Genomic DNA, 21,779 nt, shown 5'->3' with positions numbered 1-21,779 from the left:
ATAACACATTTTGTAAGGTTGGACAGTTGTAGTATGTGCCACTTTATCTGAACAGGAGTGTACTAATAAAATTCAAAAGAGTAGTAACAATTAACCACATCAGTGCCTGACTGCAGCAGCTGGTGGCTCTGAATTAAGTGAATATCTAGTAGGAAGAAATGGGGAAATAGAGAAAATGGAGAATATTACATCAACAGTTACACATATTTTTTAGAAACCCCATTTTTATATGTAACTATTGACCTCTATTACCCCATTTTCTTCTTACTAGCTATTCACCTAATTCAGACACACCAGCTACTGTTGTCACTGGCTGAATGTGTTGAGTAGTCGACTTGTAATCTTACCATCAAAAGTCTCAGGGTCCAGCCCTGCCCTGGACATGTATGTTTCTTTGTGTGCATCCCTTCATCAATTTCATCCAATCAGCATCCATCACAATTAGCCACAAGTGGCAGAAGAGTGACATTTATTAAGAAAAAGAAGAATATAAATTATATTACTTTGCATATGTAATTGCATTTATTTACAGCACTAATAAATATGAGAAAGTAGAACTTAAGTCAAGGAAGAGTTACCTAGTGCTACTCGAGCACTCGTGGCTTCATGGTTGATCCAAAAAGACACCCAGGACAACATGACAATGAGGATTGAGGGTAGATATGTTTGGAACACGAAATATCCTATGTTCCTCTGCAGCTTGAAAGAAAGAGATAGTCGCTGGTAGACTCCAGTTGCCAACTCCTCTTTCCTGTCATTCGTTTCATAGCCTATAATGGTGAACTGAGGTAATTCTGCTTCTTCTACTCCTGTTACTGGAATATGTCGCCAATACATCACTACATCTGACACAGTGTAGCCATCTAGAAAGAAAAAGCAATCAATAATGGAAGAGTTGATTTGTGTCTACAACTAAACAATGACAGTCTATATCTGCACATAGTACAATAACAAATATGCACTATAGAAAAATACGGCATAAAAAGAACTCTGAAAGACAGTGATTCTCAGCACCTTTGTCACAGTGTGAAAGTTTCTCGTTGTAAACTTACAAAGTGATCCAACCCTACATTCCCTCCCCCTCTCCCATCAGTATATGCTTGAAAAATAATACAAGAATTTTGTTCATAAACAATAAAAGTAAAAGTAAAGTGTTCCCCTGTGCATAGCACCATGCCATGAAGGCGTATAGGGGGTGTGGGGGTAATGCCTCACACTTTCTTGATCCGGTCGTGAGTGGGGGTGATGTGATTAGCATCACGCCCCTGACCACCTTTATCCCCCCAGGGTTTCCCCCAGGTACCCATGTTATTCGATGCTGGGTGGGCATTAGAAAAGTTCCCGGATTTGAACCAGCCGGGGATCGAACCCGGGACCTTTAGCATGGTAGTCAGACACGTTACCGACTGAGCCACCGCGGCCACATAAACAATAGTTAGTCAGAAAAAGTAGGCATTGGTAAAAATATATCTTGTTAATTGCCTATTCATTGTTTGAAGACATGAATGATTGTGCACATATGATATTTATTTTATTTACATTTTACTTGGGATTACCGCTAAGCAGTTTTTCCCATATCTTGCACATATGATAAACTTGATTTCAGACCAACACAGTTACAAGAACAACAATCAAATGAACAACTTACATTTTTATTAAGGATAAAAGTATATTTTCATTAACTTACAGCTTTCTATTTCAACTGTACAATTCTGTGAATCCAGTGGATAATAGTGGAGATCCATCATACAGGCTAATGTTGTGGTGAACCTCATTCCATAAGTAATACTGCCATCACCATTCAACCGGACCAATTTGTTTCTTTCGGTTACGTCATGTAGAAAACTATAAGGAAGAAATAACAATTGTGAATTTTCTTCATTAGTGGAGTACATTACATGTAAATAAATAAAACATATAATATGCACTTATTTAAAATTCGTATTTACAATATTACAAACACTATGTGGCTTAGAACAGTAAAATGAAAGCTATATACTCTTATGTAGACTTGAACGAAAATATCTAGAAAGCTCTCTTGTACTCTAGACAAACTATGGTTATGAATTTTTAAAAAATATCAATTTCTCTTTGGCATTCTCATAAATATACGGTATGTTATTTATTATCACTGCAATATTGTTAAGAATTCAGGTTTAAGTACACTTCCTTCAGAGATAAGCTATCTGGGACTAGCCCTACAGTTTAAAACTGAGATGTGAACAATTAGGAATGTGCTGCCAGGTTGATTGTATGGCAGAAGCATTTGCATTTGTATTAACTCATATGTAAATAATAGTTGGAGACAAACTTTATGTAAGAAACACATTCTTTTATTGGTACTTGCATTAGTAAGTGCTACTTTTTTGGTACTTGAGTTAGTAATGCATTTCCAAATTTCCATAACAAATTGTAATGGCACAGCATTGCTTTGCATTACTTTACTTGCAAAGTAAATTCAGAAGTGGAGGATTTATTTACCAGGAAGAAACATGTTTGTTGTATTCGTTTAATGCCTGGTCCAGTACTTCGCGAGATGGTCTACTCTGGAAACTGAGTTGACCTACGTGCTGAACCATGGTGAGATGTGAAGCTCTGGACTCAACAGACACTTTGCAAGTATGGTGACCGGCTGCTTTTGGAGCAGTGCTTGATTGTCAACGATACAGACTGCAGTGTGTCCTCCAGACTGTTGTTGCTGTTCTTGAAGTGTGAGCACCATTCTGCTCCAGGAAATTTTCTGACCACTCCAGAGCTTTCACTGTCAACCATTTTCTCCAGCTCTTTCACTGAAATCTTATTTCCAATATTTTTGAAAAGTACCACCAATCATAATATTTTCATTAGCCATTCTAGAATTCCTGGATTCATTAGAAAATGAACACCCATGTTTTTTAAAATTATCTATGAATTTGTAATTGTATATTATGTCCCGAAACTTATTGACACAGCAGTAGTAAGATAGAAATATGAGTTGTGTAAAGTGTCCATGTCTGAGAACTTTTCAATCAAGTTTCCATGTTGATTATAATGATGAATGGTGAATTAATTACATTTATAAAGGAAGGATTTATTCATAATTTTCCATCAGGGAGGGTGTAAGTTTGTGTTTAGGGGGTGTATGGGTAAATTGAGAGCCAGAATGACCATAAATTGTAAATTGGGCCTTTGTGGAAAATCTTATGTGGTGTTGAAGAATTTGGGGAGTGTTAAAGGGGGTGTTGAGAGAGCATGGATAAATCACTGGATGAAGGAACACAATGCCATCAGTGTCTTATTCAGGTTTCAAATCTAAAATCCATGGGTTCATGGTGCAATGCGATGATGGTAGTATTTGCAGTATCGACCTGTGAAACCAGGGATTGTAGGTTCGAAACCTGAGCAAGATGCAGGTCATTTGGTGCTTGTTCTAGCTGCTAGTGCCAAGGACTGTACTAGAGCAGTACTCTAGAGGTACTTGGAGCAACTGGTTGCATGCGACTGAAAACTTTTTATTACCTCTTATCGCATGAAGAGGTCAACGATTTCATCCTATGCTACAAACCATTTACATTAAAACAGCTATTCTCCATAAACCGTAGGACACCTGGACTGCATTTTGCAGACTAACGAGGCTCTGGCGTCTGTGTTTTGTCCATGTGTATGCTGAGTGCCCCTTTACAGCCTCAGCTTTTAACCGAAGTCAGAACGATTTAATATTTTAGCAAACGACATTACAATTAATTTAGGTTAGATAAGGGGTTGAACCCCGTATAACATGGCGTGTACAAAATAGCCTATAAGTGCTGCCGCACCTAGGGTTACCAGACGTCCGGATTTTCCCGGACATGTCCTACATTTTAGCCTTATGTCCGGCGTTCGGGAGGAATTTGAAAAATATCATAAATGTCCTACATTTTGAGCGTCACATAATATTAATTAGGAAAATACGTAACAGAAAAAAGTCATGTAAATTACAAGTCTATGGACTGCGCTTCCAAACTCAATAGTGAAATTTATTTTGATTCAGTCATTGCACAAAAAGAATAAAGTTTGTCCTGCTATTAAACAAACGGGAAAACGGAAGCAATTAATGAACAAAGTCTTGGGACCACTTTCTGATAACGTCACTGTTCAATGCCTGAGCAGAATTTCTTGCCTTAGGGTTTATACTGATGGAACAAGGTGTTGCCTATTCTTATTCAATATTCAATATAATTTGATTGTAAAGCAGGGGTATAGAGAACAAAGTTATTCAGAGTGTCTGCCAGTCAAGAAAGTCATGGAAGTCAAGAAAAAGTAAAGAAATCAACAAGTAGGTCAAGAAGGCAATTAAAAGGCAACAACAAATTATTCTTGTGGTCAAGAATTTTTGCTATTGATTGGTTGATTTAGTTTATTTTACTTCACTTTTTTCTGTCCCATTGGCTAATCGCGAAGATGAGGATGAATGATGGTAAGATAAGATGGATGAATGGATAGTCATAAACATATAGGGACAACCGACACAAACCCCACATAAGATTATACTAGCTGTGAGTCCAGACGCCAAAGCCTCGCTTGTCTGCCAAACACAGTACAGGATGCATTAATACGAAATAGCAGATGTATTCTCTTCTTAAATTCAGCTTCAGTTTTCATCTTAACTGGCCCTTTGGTAGGGATTTTCATTAAATAAATATTTATTTTCTTAATTACTAATTTCCAACTTTACCTAAATAGGTTCTAGAAAAGTTCAGAAAAAGTCAAGATTTCTGGATGTATTATTTTGGTAGACACCCTGTTATTGAGCTAAAATCTACCCAAGATGAAACCATTTTAAATTACAGTAATTGCTGAATATTTGTTTGCCATTAGAGGTCATAATTCAAATGTTGAGAGAGTCCTTTCATTACCATCAGCACAACAGACTCACAAGAGAAATGATTGTTTTCATGAAGTCTGTAAAATGTTTGGTATTGATCCCAATAATTTCAAAGAGTTTGACTGTCCACTCTAACATCAATATATAGTTTGACTAAACCTGAAATTTTGATAAAAATTTGTCTCCTCTGAGAAGTACCACTTAAATCAAGTAGTAAGAGGTGCATTGATTAGTATGATTGCAAGTTTTGAAATTTTGCATTTAAACATTCGTTGGGAAATAATTTTTAAAAAACTGAAAAGTGTCATTTTTCAACTACTTCCTAACGTGTTCTATAGAAATATGTATTTGTATTTTATTTTATTGAGAATGTTTTGCGTCCTACATTTTGACAATGTCCTACATTTTGGGACAGCATGTCCTACATTTCTCTTACAGCGATCTGGTAACCCTAGCCGCACCCAAAAATTCAAATTCAAATTCAAATCCATTCATCGTAAGAGAGAAGTTATGCAAACAAAACCATGTGACTTGTGATAAATAGTTATTTTCTTATGAGTTAGTTATGGTGTTATTTTGGCCGAACAAACACGTGAACACAGCTGCCATTTGAACAAACAATGCGATTCCTCAGAAGACACGTGTTTTTGTTTATATTGACTTTGTTCTTACAGCAGATTCGTAGTGCGATGTGAGTTTTTTTAGCTTGAGTTTTGTTTTTAAGTCCGCTTTATGAACAGATAGGCAAATCGGTACTGGACCTACAGTTCAAATTGGGATCTGAATGTGCAGTGCAATATGCTGAGTTCAAGATGTGATCTATCTGACCATCCTGTATATTAGAATTTTAACAAATGTTCTGCAAGAGGGGGCAGGGTCTCTTCTTTGTTTATGTTTTGTGATTAAAATCAGGAATCACAAAATAATGTTAATAATAATTATTAGCTTCTATTAAAATAAACAATTTTATGCAAATCTTTGTAAGTGTTTAGTGCCTAGGTTTCGAATATAGACTAGCTAGCCTTGTAACTAGCGAACCCCGGAATCCCTCGATTACAAACAAAGCCGCCAGCAGGATTCTTTCTCGAGAGAGGGGGTGGGGGCCAGGCACGAATCTAGAAATATTTCGTGGGAGGGTTCCGAACCAAGTGAATAGTAGTAGCAGTAATAATAATAGTAATAATAATCATAATTAATAATAATAATAATGTTTAAATTAAAATAATTATATTAAATCATATTAATACTAATTGCAATACATAAATTAAGATATTATTATTACACGAATAGGTGAAAACACTGTGTAAGCATCGCACATTCATTACGTAGCTTACCTGTAGATAAGATCGAAATAATTTACATTAAAACAAGTGCCCTGGCAATGACATTAATGTCAAATAGATGAATAATTGAATATTTATCGAATAACAAAAATCATGTTACATGTAGTTGGAGAAAAGTAAGTTTCTGATTAATATTTTATTCATATTATTTTGAGTAGTAGTGTACATAAATCCTCTTTGTAATGTCATTCAAAGTCGTATGATCCCAATATAATCATTGCCTTCTAAAAAGTTCAAAGGAAATTAATAACCATCGATTATGCAACAAATGCTAATATTTTCATTACTTAATTTTAGTACTTGGTAAGTCTTTCGAGGGTACGGACCCCTGGACCCCCTAAATACGTCCTTCCTGTCCTTCAAAGCCGTATGATCTCAATATAATCCTTGTCTTCCTATAAGTTGAAAGAAAATTATACAACAAATGCTAAACGAGTAAAATTACATTTAATTTTCGTGCTTAATAAATCTTCCGAGTGGGCGGGGGGTCCGGACTCCCTAAATACGCCCTTCCTGTTCTTCAAAGCCGTATATCCCCAATATAATCCTTGTCTTCCAATAAGTTCATAGAAAATAATACAACAAAGCCTAAACGAATATTTTTTTCATTATTTAATTTTAGTACTTGATAAGTCTTTCGGGGAGTCCGGACCCCTGGAACCCCTAAATACGTCCTTGGTGGGGGCAGCAGTGCTCAAGGTAAGGGAAACATGGGATCATGATTTCACCCAGTTGATAAAATTCTCATAATGCATCCCCACCACCAGGTTAATTTGTATAGCACAGTGGCGGCGATAGGGTTCAAAAACTGTAGGGGGGGGGGGGCTTTAGGACAGTTTACTTTCCCTTGGTAGATAAGGTTGAGCATAGTGCGGGGACAAAAGTGGCAAAAGTGGGGGCAACTGTCCCCCACGCCCCACCTCATCGCCGACACTGCATAGCCACTTAATCTGCTGTCTTTCATGGCACTCGTCGTCCATATTTTCAAGCTACAAGTTCACCATTCAAATTATATGCATTATTTCCAGATATCTTGTGGGTGGAGGGTGTAAGAGCCCTTCTCCTCCACCCCTCCTGCGGGCGACCTTGATTAAGGGCAGCGCCAGGTAGTGTGATGTGGTTATGTATATTTAACCCAGTGTTCAAAATAATTGCTGCCTTCACATGTATCTTGTGAATGAAATTCATTTTCCAAAGACTGAAAGCCGACCTCTGTGGCGAAGTGGTTACCACAGCGCGCTACGACTCAAGGGGTCCCGGGTACGAATCCCGGTCTGGGAATGAGTGTTCATCATTTTCATCATGTCATCACTCATCCTCGTCTTCGCGATTAGCCAGAAAAGCGAAGTAAATTACACGAAACCAACCAATCATTAACTAGAGTGAGGACGCAGTTCGTCTAAAAGCCAACTCAATTCTCTTTCAAGAACTGTTTATCCAAAAACAGCTCAAATATGTACACATATTTCACGAATTTCAGTATGGATACACAACAGCTACAAATTACATTCGCACTGCCGCTCTACTTTCCTTCGTATTACAGTCAGAACTTGTACAGTGGGATCCATAAGTATTACCAAGCAAAATGTCCATCACCACGTTTACTCCCTTTGTTTTATGCAACGAGAGCTTCAAGAACTGACACAAAACACCAAACTATCTTATTACAACCTCTGAACCAGTAGACGTAAAAATACAGTCCTTAAGAACACGTAGGATGGAGATAAAAACCAACGAAAATAGTCATGGACAATTTGCTGAGCAATACTTATGGATCCCACTGTACGCCGTTTTGTAATAATCAGTCATTACAAATTGAAGAATTTTTGTAGCTTATATCGGTCGTTAATCGTTGCACAATATTTCATTACCAACATACTATCCCACTTCCGTTCGAGATTCCGACTTGTTCTACCGATGGAACACCCTGACCCAATGGCTGAGACTACCTACAAAACTCGGCGGTGGGAGCCAACAACCACTTACAAGTTACAGGCCGGCCAGTAGCACAGGTGGCGCCGCTGCGCGAACACTTTTTATCGTGTTCAGTCGAAGTGGACCGTTTATTTGTGGTGCATCAAACTATCTACGGTTTTAACGTGCCTGAGCAATGATATACACATAAGCAAGGTTTTGGTGAATTATCGACTTATTAAGTGGTGTTTTCTGCAGTTATAAGGTATGTTAGATTATAGTATTTTCTCTGATAAGTGCAGCTTGTGATTTTGTGTTTGTTTCAATACACGATCGCCTAAACGGTCTGCACACGCAGACAATTTTGTGATCACATTTTTGGCTTCGAAAAAGTGGCATAGGAATGGATGTATTTGTGTTGTACTTTGTTATTTTACTTCGCTTATCTGCCTCCAGTGACGTGTAGTGATAGATCAATGATCTCACACATCTAATTATTTTCAAATAGCAATATTTGTTTTCTCGAAGCCACAGTTCATATGCAACACTTCTTTTTTCAAACGCTTCTCACCCCTTTACTCTAGCAGGTTTTTCGACCACCTGAACAGTTTACGAGGAAAGGGAAGGGAAGATTTCTGTGCTTATGCTCCGAACCTCCTGGCCTCAAGCGGTATTTGTTCATATAGTATCTCTGTTCTATCAAATTTAATTGCGACGGTGAGGTCTGATCTACTATATATAACGTTAGATGCAAATCGTATTTAATTGTTGAAGTGAAACTTCATAGAAGATTCAGTTATTTGCACACGCTGATACAGATTCAGGTTTCGTGCTAAATTATCACTTCCATGAAATAGCCAAATTATTTCGTCTGTATTGAAACAACACTGCTATCTATGCATTTGTGTGGGTGGGTTTCGGGGGGAGATGTGAGATGATTAAAGATTACCCATAATCAGTTGCTACTCCAAGTGCCAAGGTCACCGCACGTCAGCGATCGCGACGAGTTCAGAAGGCGAAAATGGTGCTCAAACAATAACCTGAATGCCTGGTTCGGGGTTTGAACCTACGACCTCCCGCATGAGCGTAACGTGGAGTATAACCTTGGGGAGGAGGGGGGACAGAATCGAAAGAATTTCCACCCCCACCCCCTAAGGGGTGTGACCTTCCACGTAGTACACCCAATTGTCAACCTCACATCCACGTAGTACACCCTGAACTGCATTTTGCAGACAAACGAGGCTCTGGCGACTGGTACTATGGCCAGTATAATTCTGTGTTGTCCTGTGTTTTGTCCTTACGTGTGCTGTGTGCCCGTTTACAGCCTCAGCTTTTAACCTAAGTCAGAATATTTTAAAATTTTAGTTATGCAACGTTAGAGTTATTTGTAATGGAAAGGAGCTGGACACCGTATAATGTGCAAAATAGCCTAGGCGCTGACGTATCCAAAATTTTAAATTCAATTCAAATCAAAATCCACCCCCTAAAAATAGCGTCCAGAACTATTTTACTAAATAACTATTATAGTTGCAAAATAGCAAAAAAATTACTATTTTTGCCTCTCAGGTCACAAGAGGTTATGCGAGGGTTATACCATATGTTAACTTATGTTTTTTTAGAGGGCTTGACTTCCTCTCCGAGTTATGCATAGGATCTCCTGAACACAAATCTGTCACTTTAACGATTCGCGCAACGTAATGTTATCGTCAGTCTCGCATGATAATGCCAGACGGATCAAACAAGGCATTGCGTGTGGACGGAAAGTTGGACGTTTTGCATGTACTGAACGAGGTTTGACGACCGCTGGAAAGGCGGGTGAACTGGAGCTTTGGCCGTGTCCGATAGGTGCAAGACCGTACTTGAAGCGAGCATCCTCCGAGTATGGTCTTGGAGTACGGTCTTCAAGTCGTGGACTGGAAGTAAAGATCTTTTGAATTGCGCTTCGACTGCAGCGCCAAATACGATCAGTAGATACAACTGAGTACTCGTTGTTTTCCTTGCGTTTTAAAACACTTGTTTTTCACCATAGAAATCACATAGCATTTTCAAATGTTCGTACACATACATTTCCACTATAACCAACAACTTGCTGGCCCATAACGTATTTCTACCTGTGTTGCTGACTTTCTACCTCCGTGATTTTGAACAAATGAACAACGAGTGTGGAAACCACGTGACCTAGTCCCCAACCATCTGTACTGCGAGCTATGCACTTGCGTACTTCTGTTCTTGGCGCTTTCGAACTGTACTAGCTGACGTCACTTCCGTCAAGACCATACTTCAAGTATGTACTTTGTACCTTTCGGACAGAGCCTTAGTTTTCAAGCAAAACGGAAGACAAGCCGTTGCATGTAGACGCACATCCGTCTAATAGGTCAAACTTCGCAGAATTTTGTGCCCCGTTCTCGTTGATGTTACTAGTGTTATAGTAATAGGTGTCCAATGTCCACACCAAATTATTATGCCAATCCTCATGTTCCTGCAATAATTCACGGAGTAAATTGATTTTTTTTTAAATCTCATCGCATACACTGAAATTATATTTATGAATAGTGCTTCCTTCATCCATGTGCCGTTGCAACGACTGAAAAAAACTGACAGAAAGCATGAATAGTGTAGCCGCGTGTTTTGAGTCAGTCTTATCTGTCAAACATACGTTATCCTGCAGGACTGCGGACAAAACATTACGTGTTTTCGGGTTCGATACCCGGTGGAGGCACATAGTGGTTCGGATCCCACTTAAAACTGTAGGCCCTGTCCCGATTAGCCTATCTGTGCATAAAGTGGACTTAAAACACCAATTCAAACCCAACCAATTATTACGTGTGGTCTAGGGATGGACGATATCAGAAATTTGATATCGCGATATATATATATATATATTACGATACGATATTTTTTCCGTATCGTGATATCGACGATATATATAGTCTCCCTGATATATATCGCCAAAATATCGTGACTATATATCGCTGACACGATATATGTCGCCAAATATCGTGACGATATATCGCTAACACGATATATATCTCCAAATATCGTGACGATATTTCGCCAACACGATGTATATCGCCAAAATATCGTGACGAAATATCGTCACTACGATATGTATCGACAAATATCGTTACGATATATGGTCTAGATGATATCGCCTGGACAGACGATATATCGCCCATCACTACTGTGGACCAGGATTTAAACACTGAAATATACGGAGCGGTGTAGTGAAACGTGTTGAGTATGTGTGCGAAAGGGGAGGGGGCTTTCATTGTTAAACATGGCTAGAATTAAACAGGTGGGGGATTATTTTAGCAAATGTTCTGAGCCACGACTTCACCATTCACTTCAACATAGAGGAAGGATAGATGCAACACTGTACAGAGTTCAATCTTCGTTAAGAACCCCAAACGTTTAGTGCTTACTTAGCATTGGCAACCAGAGATGCTGAACATGTAGCGAACTTTGTCCTAAAACCCAGACGCGAAGGTACTGGGTTCGAATCCAAGCCGGGGCATGGGTTCTTTCGTTATTTCATCTAATCATCCTCATCGTTGCTATTAACTTATAGGGACAGAATAAGCGATGCAAAATAATAAAAAAAAGTCAAATTGTGTATAAAGTGTGTCTTTCCGTTGGGACACATTTGCCTTCAAAGAACTGTTGCTCCACGGAGATTTAGGGACAAGTCAGTCTTAGGTTACGTGAACTTACAAGGAGAGAGCACGGCTTGGGAAATTGAGTTCAGAATGGGACTTCTTGTAGTGGTAGGGTACGCAATAGGTATTGGTATGCCAAAGTACTAGCACGCAATAGCCATCCATTTCCGACAAAAAGCGCTTCAAAGTTTCGAAGTTTCTGTGCTCGCGAAGATATCTGACTGACGGGTGTTAGTACACGTGCCAAAGGTTCTGGGTTCGAGTTTAAATTATTTTAAGCCAAGTTGTGTCAAATAAATATACCGGGTGTCCCAGAAGTATTTCCCTGATTACAAACTTTATTCATATCCGCTATATGCAATGTAGAGATGTGAAAGTGGTGCCAAAATGTTGGAAAACTAACCAAGTATATTTGTTGCATGGTTTCCGTAATGTGGCTGTAGTGTAGCAGTGTCAGTGCCAAGGAATCCGGAATTAATGCTCTTGACATCGGGTGGCATCTTTCCATACAATGTTTCTTGGACTTGACAGGATTGGGAATGAAGATAAATTCCATTTTTTAAATACCAACTTATTGATGGCAGATATTCTAGACGAAATAATTATGTGCATTTGAAAGTTCCTCTGCACTGTTATTGGTAACCGGGTCTCGTGATACCAGAGGACATGCTGAGCTTTTTCCTGATTTGTCAACATTTCCGGTTTTCTGGGCACTGACACTGCTACACTACAGCCACGTTACTCAAACCTGCAACAAAAAACTTGGTTAGTTTTCCAACATTTTGGCACCACTTTCACATCTCTACCTTGCATATAGCGGATATGAATAAAGCTTGTAATCAGGGAAAGACTTCTGGGACACCCGGTATATTTTTATCACAATTTGTTTTTATATATCTAGTTTTTTTTATTACGTGGCCCATTTTGATGCAGTTATATAGTAGTCGTAATTTTATCCCATTTCTCTCTTTATTTCACTGATCCTCCCTCCTATTTTCTTCTCTCTCTCGTTTATTCTCTATCTACTGGCCTCTTCTTTTCTTCCCTTTCCTCTCCATTTATCTCATTCTTTCTATATTTTTCTTTTACTTTATGCTTCTCTCTCTTTTTTCCTATCTTAATTCCACTATTCCGCTTCCTCTTTCACCTGTTTCATTAATTCTTTATTGTCTTTCCTCTTTCTTCTACCCTTTCCTCTACCTCATTTCTTCTTTCTTCCTCTGTGCCCTTCTCTATCTCCTCATTTAATTTTTCTCCCTCCTATTTCCGTCCTTCTCTCTTGCATCTTCATTTCTTTCCCACTTTTAATCTATCTCATTCCCTCTTTCTTTCTTTCTCTGTGACTATCTCTATATCTTGATTCCTCTCTTCATTTCACTGTCCACCGCTCTCCCACTTTGATTCTATTTTCGCTTGTCTCTTCGTTTCTTTCTCTCTATACTTGTCCCTAACTCTTTCTTCCACTTTTATATCTTCCTACAACCTTCCCTCTGTGTCCGTTACCCCTTTCTGCGCATGACTCTCGCTTTGTAAGTGATTCTGAAATGTTTTCATGCAGGCAGTTTAGGTGACCGACCTCTCTGGACCCCTTTGCAGTTGGAGGCCCGGACCTTAACACCCCGTTCCCCTCAAATCCGGGCATGAGACGAAGATGGCGCATTCCATTGTCACGGCCTCACGGGTAGGACATGTGGGCTACATTTTTTATATTAAAGTAACTATTCTATTGTTAGTTAAGCAACATTTTGCTTGCAGTTTTTGTGCAATGAATTATGTGACTTAAAACTATTGATTAAACATGACTACCCTTGAAACACTTTCCCAGGTTTGTAGCTGCAAGTGAACAATTTTGTGCCACGGGTGGGGCAGACGAAACACTGCCCCTTCACTTAATAATAAATTTATTTAAATTTCTGTGAATTGTCAAATGCTGAAAAATAAATTATTTAAGACAAAGAGAGAAGGTAGTTGACCTTTTAATATTCTAGTGAAGTTGAGGGAGAAATGTAACAGTTAAAGGATAAATTAATTGTTTTTTGGTGTCACTGGTGGGACACAATAGAAAACAATAGGAAACCAAAATGTTAAAATAAACGAACAATATGTAAAATATCTTCTAACTTAATTATGTACAGGGTGGTGCAAAAAAGGTGACCGAAATTCTGAAACGTACTAATTTCGGTTACCTTTTTTTGCACCACTCTGTATAAAACTTGCATTTTTATGCAAAATGACAATTGGATTGTTCACTCACAAAATAGAAGAAAGTTACAGCATTGCATTTAATTTTAAAAATTAAGTTACAGGGGCACTATCAGTATTACATGGAATGACCCAGATATATTATTCTTCAAGATACGTACCTGTTTTTATCGTTGGCGAAGAATGTATCAGGCACCCATATTTTCTCCGCAAAATCTCCAGATAGCGTCAGTATCTCCTGTTCGTTGCTGAAGGCCAGGCGTTCGTCCTTCCAATACTGGTTCAGGTACATGGTGATTGTGTAATCCTGAAACGATTGCACTGCATCAGAGTATGGCAACGGTTCCGAATGTTTAATGCTTTTCGCAAGTCTGAATACAATACTGAAAATTATTGTGGAAGTAAACGTGAAGCTTGGAGAAACTAATTAGCACAATTAAACGCTTCACTAAACATTATTTACAGAAAAAAATCATGATTTGAAAAGTATCTTACGCGAATAGCAGTCCTTGGTTTACTGTCGTATCAGGCACGAAGTCCTGGTAAATTTTTATGCGAGGTTTGAAGGGAGGTTCGTGCTTGAGACCAGATATTGCTTTATCAAGTTGGAAGCAATAAGGGGCGTTATTGTCAGTGGCGTCGTTGGGTGTTCGTTGGGTGTTCACACCTAGCCTAAATTAAGATAAAATTTAACCCCCCCCCCCCGACCGAGATGGGCTACAAACACATAGAAAATTAAGAAAATCAATCGTTGATCACAATCACAGAGAAGAAAACGCTAAATGTGAGGGACGCTGATTAAGTGAGAATACAAAAAATATAACAAATTGTAGAGTACAAGGAAAAAAATAATAAAATAAAGTAAAACAAGAAATATGCATAAAATAATGAATGTTTTATGAAGAATACGAGCCTTGGACCTTGTATTGTGCTAGCCACTCCGCCAGAGGGCCTAGCGAAAATCCATTTACGAAACGCAAGTCAATTTTCATTTATTTCGATTCAGTGGCGGCGATTGAGTTCTAGAATCGGGGGGCAAAGACAGTATATTTTCCTCTGTATATAAGGTTTAGCATAGTGCGGGGGGAAAAGTGGGGGGCAACTGCCTCCGCCGCTATCCGCACATTTAACATTTGCTGCCATCTGTTGACGTTTCTTACGGAAGGAGCACGTGATCCGATTTCCAGTTTCCCCGCTTGGTTTCTCTCGGCTTCTTCGGTGGAGCAGGAAGAATACAGTAGAGGGAGTTCATAGCGCCAGGTGTGCTCCGGGCTCTTGATGCCTGATCTGGTGAGCTTTTCTTGTCAACAGTCAGAGGAAATTGGTAAATTTGAAGCATTGTGAAGATTTTATGAACTAAAAAAGCTGCTTTGTAAAATAAGTATCTTGAATTGTAGTGTTTTATAAAGAAGAGAATCAAACAAATTGAAGTTTCTCTGTTTTCAGTTGGGGGTTCATATGCTCCGTGAACCCCTTCAGGCGACGCCACTGGTTAGTGTAATGCTAAGAGCTCTAAATCTGTTCCGCCTAACCTATCCACGAAAGGGGTTTTAAGGGCGGATTGTTTGGTGCTGGTGACCTTCTGTATACCCGTGAGAAAGTGGTTTATGAAGGTTGTGTCTCATATGAACGTTTATCGTTGTTTTTAGCACGCGGAGATGCGTTGTAAGCGAAAAATTAGCGATTTTATGTGGCTTGATTTATGACGTCAGCGACCAACCTGGTTCTGCTTATCGTAGATGTAAGCGGGAACTGCATTTTTTCAAGGTATGGATATAAACTAATTTTACCTTGTAGTTAGGTTATTTTTTTAATAATTTGCACGTGCTTTCGTCGTGAGTGTGTGTAACGAAATTTGCTTCAAAACTAGTAGTGATTTTCCGTTCTCGTTAGTTTAGGAGTGTTGTTTTCCATGGTGATGGTAATTATACGTTTTTATTCGATTGCACGCACGTTTTTGTGCGTGTATAACGAACATTGCTTTTACCATTTACTCGTCCAATGGGTCACATGTGACCCACAAAAAATATAGGCGTAGTAGGCCGATGGCTCACTGGTGACCCATCGTGCTGATTAAAAAGTTCATGTGCTTGTAACACATTCATACTTGTACGTGAGGTTGTAAACGCTAACAAATGTTGAGATAAAACTTTGAAATGTCATGTGGAAGAAAACCCACCCACCCAGGACCCCCCTCCCCCCGACTCCAAAGTTACGTATGGAAGCTGGCGCGAATTTTAAATTTGTACACTTATTTGACAAAAAAATGTTATAACTCGTAGACTATTTGACCAATGTACTTTGGGTAACTTTTGTGTTGCAGATAAAACATTAGGGCATGCAACCGTGCAGGAATCAAAACGCCAAGGGTAATAAGATGGGTTGGGTGGGCTGCGGCCTACAACTTTCAATGAAAAAATCATAAAAATGGGGAGTTTGCCCCCTCTTCCCCCGCTATTGTTGGAAGGGGACACAAACTTTAGCCTTATTTTCAAAGAATGGTCCTTTCTCAACCGAATGAAAGTCATTTCATGTTCCTGGGTGCATTACATTATAGAATATGTGAAAAAAAGTCCCCAATTGTATGATTTTTCATTGAAAGTTGGGGGCCGCGGCCCACCCAACCCCTCTTATTGGCTTTGGCGTTTTGATTACTGCACGGTTGCATTTCCTTATGTTCTAGCTGCAAAACAAAAGTTACCCGAAGTAGATTGCTCAAATAGTCTCCGAGATATAACGTTTTTTTCTGAAATAAGTGTAAAATTTAAAAATCGCGCGCAAAGGTGGCGGCCAGAGAGAGGTTACTTTCGAAAACCCGCTCGGCGGTCTAAAGGTTAACAAAATGGTAAAAGTTGTCTGGGATTCGAGTAAAGTGGAGTGGTCACATTTCACGGCTATATATCTCGGTAATTTATGGCTTCCGCATGTTGAAATAACTTCAAGACATCATAGAACATCTAGATTAAAAGACAAAAAGTCGAAACTTTCGAGGTTGATCATCAACACGATCTGCTCCCCCCCCCCCCCGAAAGGAAACGGAGGAGAGGAAGGATGCCTCTTTCGCCGAGGGCTTAATCAATGGAGGTTCCACCGACAAAAGAATCCTCTGTCATTCTTTTCCTTGAACTATCACCTTCTCAATCTGTTGCGTTTTTAAATATATATATATATATATGCAGTAAGTACCAAACACACCTACCAATAAGCTCTGAAGTCAGATTATGGATATAGGTAATTGTTAAGGCAGTTAGCAACTCTGCTGTCAGTGGAATTCTCGCATCGTCGCGCTGACTGCAGGCTTCTGCGCAGCTGAAGGCGAGCTAGTGGGCGTGCCCAGGATTTTCAAAAGGGAGGGGATACGTACACTTTTTCTGGTAGTCAGCTCTCATTTTGCCATCTTTTCACATTTGACTTTTTTTTAGGAATACTGGGCCAAAGGGGGAGTTATAACACCTACCAACCCCCCCTTGGGCACACCACTGGCCAGAGCTCAAGCTAAACCGAATGGCCTGTACACGCTGGACTGGATTTTGCAGGATAGCCAGCATATTGGGGGTTGTATGTTTGTCCCTGCATCTATTTTATCTTATCACTAGCCCTCGCATTTTTAGGTTCTAAAAAGTGTGCTTTTAGGTTCCTAAAATAGGCTCTAAATATCCTAAAATAGGTTCTAAAATCCTAAAAAAGTTCCTAAAAATCCAAAAATGGGTCCTAAAAATCTTGAGTTAGGCTCGAAAAATCCTGAAGAAGGTTAAAAAAAACTTCAAATAGCTCGAAATTCCTGAAAAAAGCTGATTAGGTATAGTCACCGGCAATGAAAACTGGGACACCTATATCCTGAAGTATGCACTATCTTGCATAACGTTATGTGTGTTGCCTAACCCTACGGCGAGGGCATAACTTACCATTGGAAATTTGCTATTAAAATCCACTCTTCGGCGTATAGTTAGGCAACAATCTTTTTTCATGTTATCCACAGTCAAACTCCGCAATATTGTCTGTGAGGATCATCTTATATGCTGAAAATATTCTTTCAACAAAAACATAGTCAGTGGTGCAAACTTCAATGCTGAAATGTTAGTTTGCAAGGCGTGAATGCCACAAAGCACCAAAACGACGCGAAAGTGAGCAAGACCACACAGAACAGACCACTTTGGATTGTACAGGTAACAGTGGCACCAGATATTTTGCTTTGTTTAGAGCTTTGAAAACTCACCATGGACTTGGAGGAAGGGAAATCGACAGAGAGTACGTTTCAAACACGTTCTTCATTTTCGTCACCAAACAAAGCAAATGCCTGTGGGTGACATAATAATCCTGAAATACCTTTAAAAATATATAAAAACCTAAAAAAAGGCTTGATTAGGCGCATAAGTCTAAACTAGGTTCTAACAAGCAAAATAGTTTTTTTAGGCACTCTAAAACTTCATCAGTTGTTGCGTTCTTTTAACGAAACGCTGACATAACTTATTATTTCTTACATATCTGTAAAGGAGAAAATAGGTTAAAAACCTAAAATCCCAGGTCTGGTTAGCACCATTCATCACCATCGTCACGATTAGCCGAAAGTAGCAGAAGTGCAACGTTAAATAAACTATATCAACTAACCTAACAATGAAAGTGTTCATGAACATAATATCAATAGAGGTTGTTACATGTTGTACAAATTGTTACACATTCGGCTAGCAGAAAGGAAAGACATAAACAGAGATGAATTTGGAAAACATGAGAACCAAATAAAGGCAGGAGACGATGAGGAACTGAGAACAATTGAGGCGTGTTGCAGTTTCAGGGTTCAGTTCAGTGTTTGGGTGTGATTCCAATTCGTAATGTAGGCTTTTATGAGTGTAACTCCATCAATTCATCCTACTCACCATTCATAACCAAAAGCTGGCAGAGAACCGTTGGAGAATTGAGTGTTTGACTCAAGTTCTTGCTACCGAAGGTTCCAGATTCGAGTCCTGGGCATGGATGTTCCGTTCTCTTTTGGTTATTTTACCTCGCTTTTTGTACCTCTTTAGTTAATCGCGACGATGAGGATGAATAACGATAAGACACCCATGCCCGACAAGGGTTCGAACTTGGGACCTCGATTCAATTTCATGTTCACTTTATGCAGTTTAAAGTGAATTCAGAACCACTGTGCAGTGTGTCTCAAGCGGGATTGAACCCGGAACCCCTTGATTACAAGCCGACACACTTACAAATACCACTTTCACGAGAGAGGTAGAATAGTTTTTTTTTTAAAGGTGTGTGCCCTCCTCGCCTCCTGTTTCACTGGTCCTGATTGATTGCAAGTCAACCGAACCAACCAAGGATTTTTCAGGGGAGCAAGCAAGACATTGTGTTTTGCTCCAAAAAAGACTAGTTTCAAGTTATCGTGCTTCCGCAACGATCTGTACCAATCCTACCAGCTAATCACTGGCGTACGCAAAGGAGGAGCTGGAGAAAAACAAAAATTTCAAATGAAAGCATTAGGAAGTCGATAGACATCAAAGTAGTAAGTGCAATCCTCCCTTAAAATGATTTCCAATTACCAATTTTTGTGTTTGAACAACTTTTAAAACAAAGGTTAAGAATGGGAATTACGAAAAAATATTTTATAGTCCCCTTCCTAGAACGCATCTATATGTAATATCCAGCTTTACAATTCCATTCTCTTGTCGGCCTCCGTAGTGGAGTGGTTAGCATGGGTGTTCTTTGTGAGTGTCCCTTCATTAATTTCATCATGTCATCACTCACCTTCATCTTCGCGATTAGCCAAAAGTGGCAGAAAAGCGAAGTAAAATAAACCAAATCAATCAAACAATTCCAACCCCCCCAATCCAATCATTTTCTGGGGGGGCGGCACGTGCCCCTCCCTCCGGACGCCCATGAACCATACTGCTACATGAAATCACAAAGATGAAATCAATAACAACTTGGAATATTCCACGTTAACCAAAGAACAAAGGAATTGTGTTAGGGCTTCCTTAGAAACGGCTACACTTCGCCCCCCCCCTCCTGAGGCAGCCAATTGACGCGGTGGGACGCTTTGGCGATGAAAAGCCTTCACGCTCTCTGTCTTTTGAGAAATTCCCAGGAGTTGTGTGCATCTAGATGCAAAGATCTTATTCTCCACTTGACTGTTTGAAACAATAGAATCAATCTTGCCGGCGGATGCAACGTGCGAAGTTTCTCTTCTCGCTGCTGACATCTCGTGGCATAAATCCGAACTATCGGAGGCATGGCAAGCGAGAGAACAGTATTGCAATACGACAGATAAACAAAAGACTAGCGCTTACTGAATAACCAAGTGGCATTGGCGTCTTGAGTGGGGTTAAACGGGTCCGTCGACCCCTCCAGAGAATTGGTATTGCACGTTTCAAGTTACAAAATGCAGAAATGTTATTTTCAGTGTTAATAACAGAAAAGTTCATGTAGTTAGTATTTGAACAGAGTAACCATAGTAAAAACTGCATTAGATCAAAAATAAACAATAGTGCAAAATACAGGAACCACGTTATATTTTCATCTTCTATCATTTAATGAAAATAATAAATGGTTCCACAGTTTCCAAAATTCTAAAGATATGAGAGGTTACACAACACAAACATTATGAACACGGACGTTACCAGAAACTTTTGTAGGGGGTGGGGGTCAGGCCAGTGATAAAACATGGAGTATAAATTAAAAATAAAAGAAATATTGTTATCATGGTTATGATTATTATTATTATACAAAAATAAATATTATAATCAAATAAAATATAATTTCATCCAATTTTATCATAATAATTAGAGGCGTGCATAATTCGTTTTTGACGAAAACACGAATGTGAAATAACATGCTATAATGTTAATTTTCCATGTTTCTGAAACGTATGAGGTGAATTTTTCTACCCTGTTTTGTTACGAAATGATGCGAAATAGACTCTTAAACACGAAATTTGATTACCGGTGCGGCACTGTCAAGTTTGAATTATCCTGGTAGTTATGCAAGTCAAGGAAAATTGGTGAATTCTGCTGTAAATACATATTTAAGAAGCAAAAGTGGATTCCGGAATTAACTTAATTCTCTGATAATTACATAAATGTGCTCTTAGAAGGGATATATTTATTTTGTACAATAAGTGTAGTTTATAACTCAAATTTAGGAATAGCCTATCTATATTCACAATTTTGATTTTTCACCGCTTTAACACCGATGTTTTACAGCTTTTGAACCCGAAATTGCCTATGTTTTTGTTCCGAATTTTGTTTCTTTATTATTTACAAACAATATATCTCTCTAATAATAATAATAATATCTTGGAGAGACTTTACAACTCACTTCACCAGATGGGTGAATATTCATGGTATAACTTAACATTTTAATGTATTCAGAAACATGTTTTCGTTGACCTCCAGAACAATTTGGATTGCCCACAGCTATTGCAGAGATTGATAGTTCGTTTCTACTCTGACGAGAGACAACATAGGAGTAGCAAGGGGTGGGCGAAGTGTTATACAGTCTGGGTCCTCGCATTCCATGCGGCGTATACACAAACATTTGGTTAAATAGATGTGCGATAAATTCACGCGAAAGGCTAACTTTTTTGTGGACGATAAAACAACATTTTCTTTTTATCAGGTTATAAATTCTAGTTAAATGTAATGAATATGTCAAAAAATGGCGGTAGCAGTCTGATTTTAGAAGCCAAGCCGCTATAAATGAGCTATGAATAAAATAATTTCTCGTTGTATCGAGTCTGTGATGGATTTCAAGTAGCTTTTTGAGAGGAGCTGGTCCCTTACACTGTCTGTGAGGAAGTTTTTAGTGAATTCTTGCCTTTTTAGTGTG

At 38.9% G+C, this 21,779-nt stretch overlaps 1 protein-coding gene across 1 annotated transcript in view; it reads right to left on the bottom strand.

Moving 5' to 3' along the window:
• Positions 1-21,779, bottom strand: part of Lcch3 (Ligand-gated chloride channel homolog 3) — a 234,252-nt gene that overhangs the window by 9,442 nt on the left and 203,031 nt on the right. Inside the window, exons 4-6 of the mRNA XM_083133558.1 lie at positions 14,120-14,265; positions 1,688-1,845; positions 579-863 (exon numbers count right to left, since the gene is read on the bottom strand). Of these exons, the coding sequence (XP_082989684.1) occupies positions 579-863; positions 1,688-1,845; positions 14,120-14,265 (589 nt within the window). The remainder of the gene's footprint in view (positions 1-578; positions 864-1,687; positions 1,846-14,119; positions 14,266-21,779) is intronic.

This window comes from Lepisma saccharinum, chromosome 13, assembly GCF_977018435.1.
Source record: "Lepisma saccharinum chromosome 13, izLepSacc3.1, whole genome shotgun sequence".
Taxonomy (NCBI): domain Eukaryota; kingdom Metazoa; phylum Arthropoda; class Insecta; order Zygentoma; family Lepismatidae; genus Lepisma; species Lepisma saccharinum.
The sequence above is the reverse complement of the archived record's forward strand: the minus strand, read 5'-3'. Positions and strand labels throughout refer to the sequence as shown.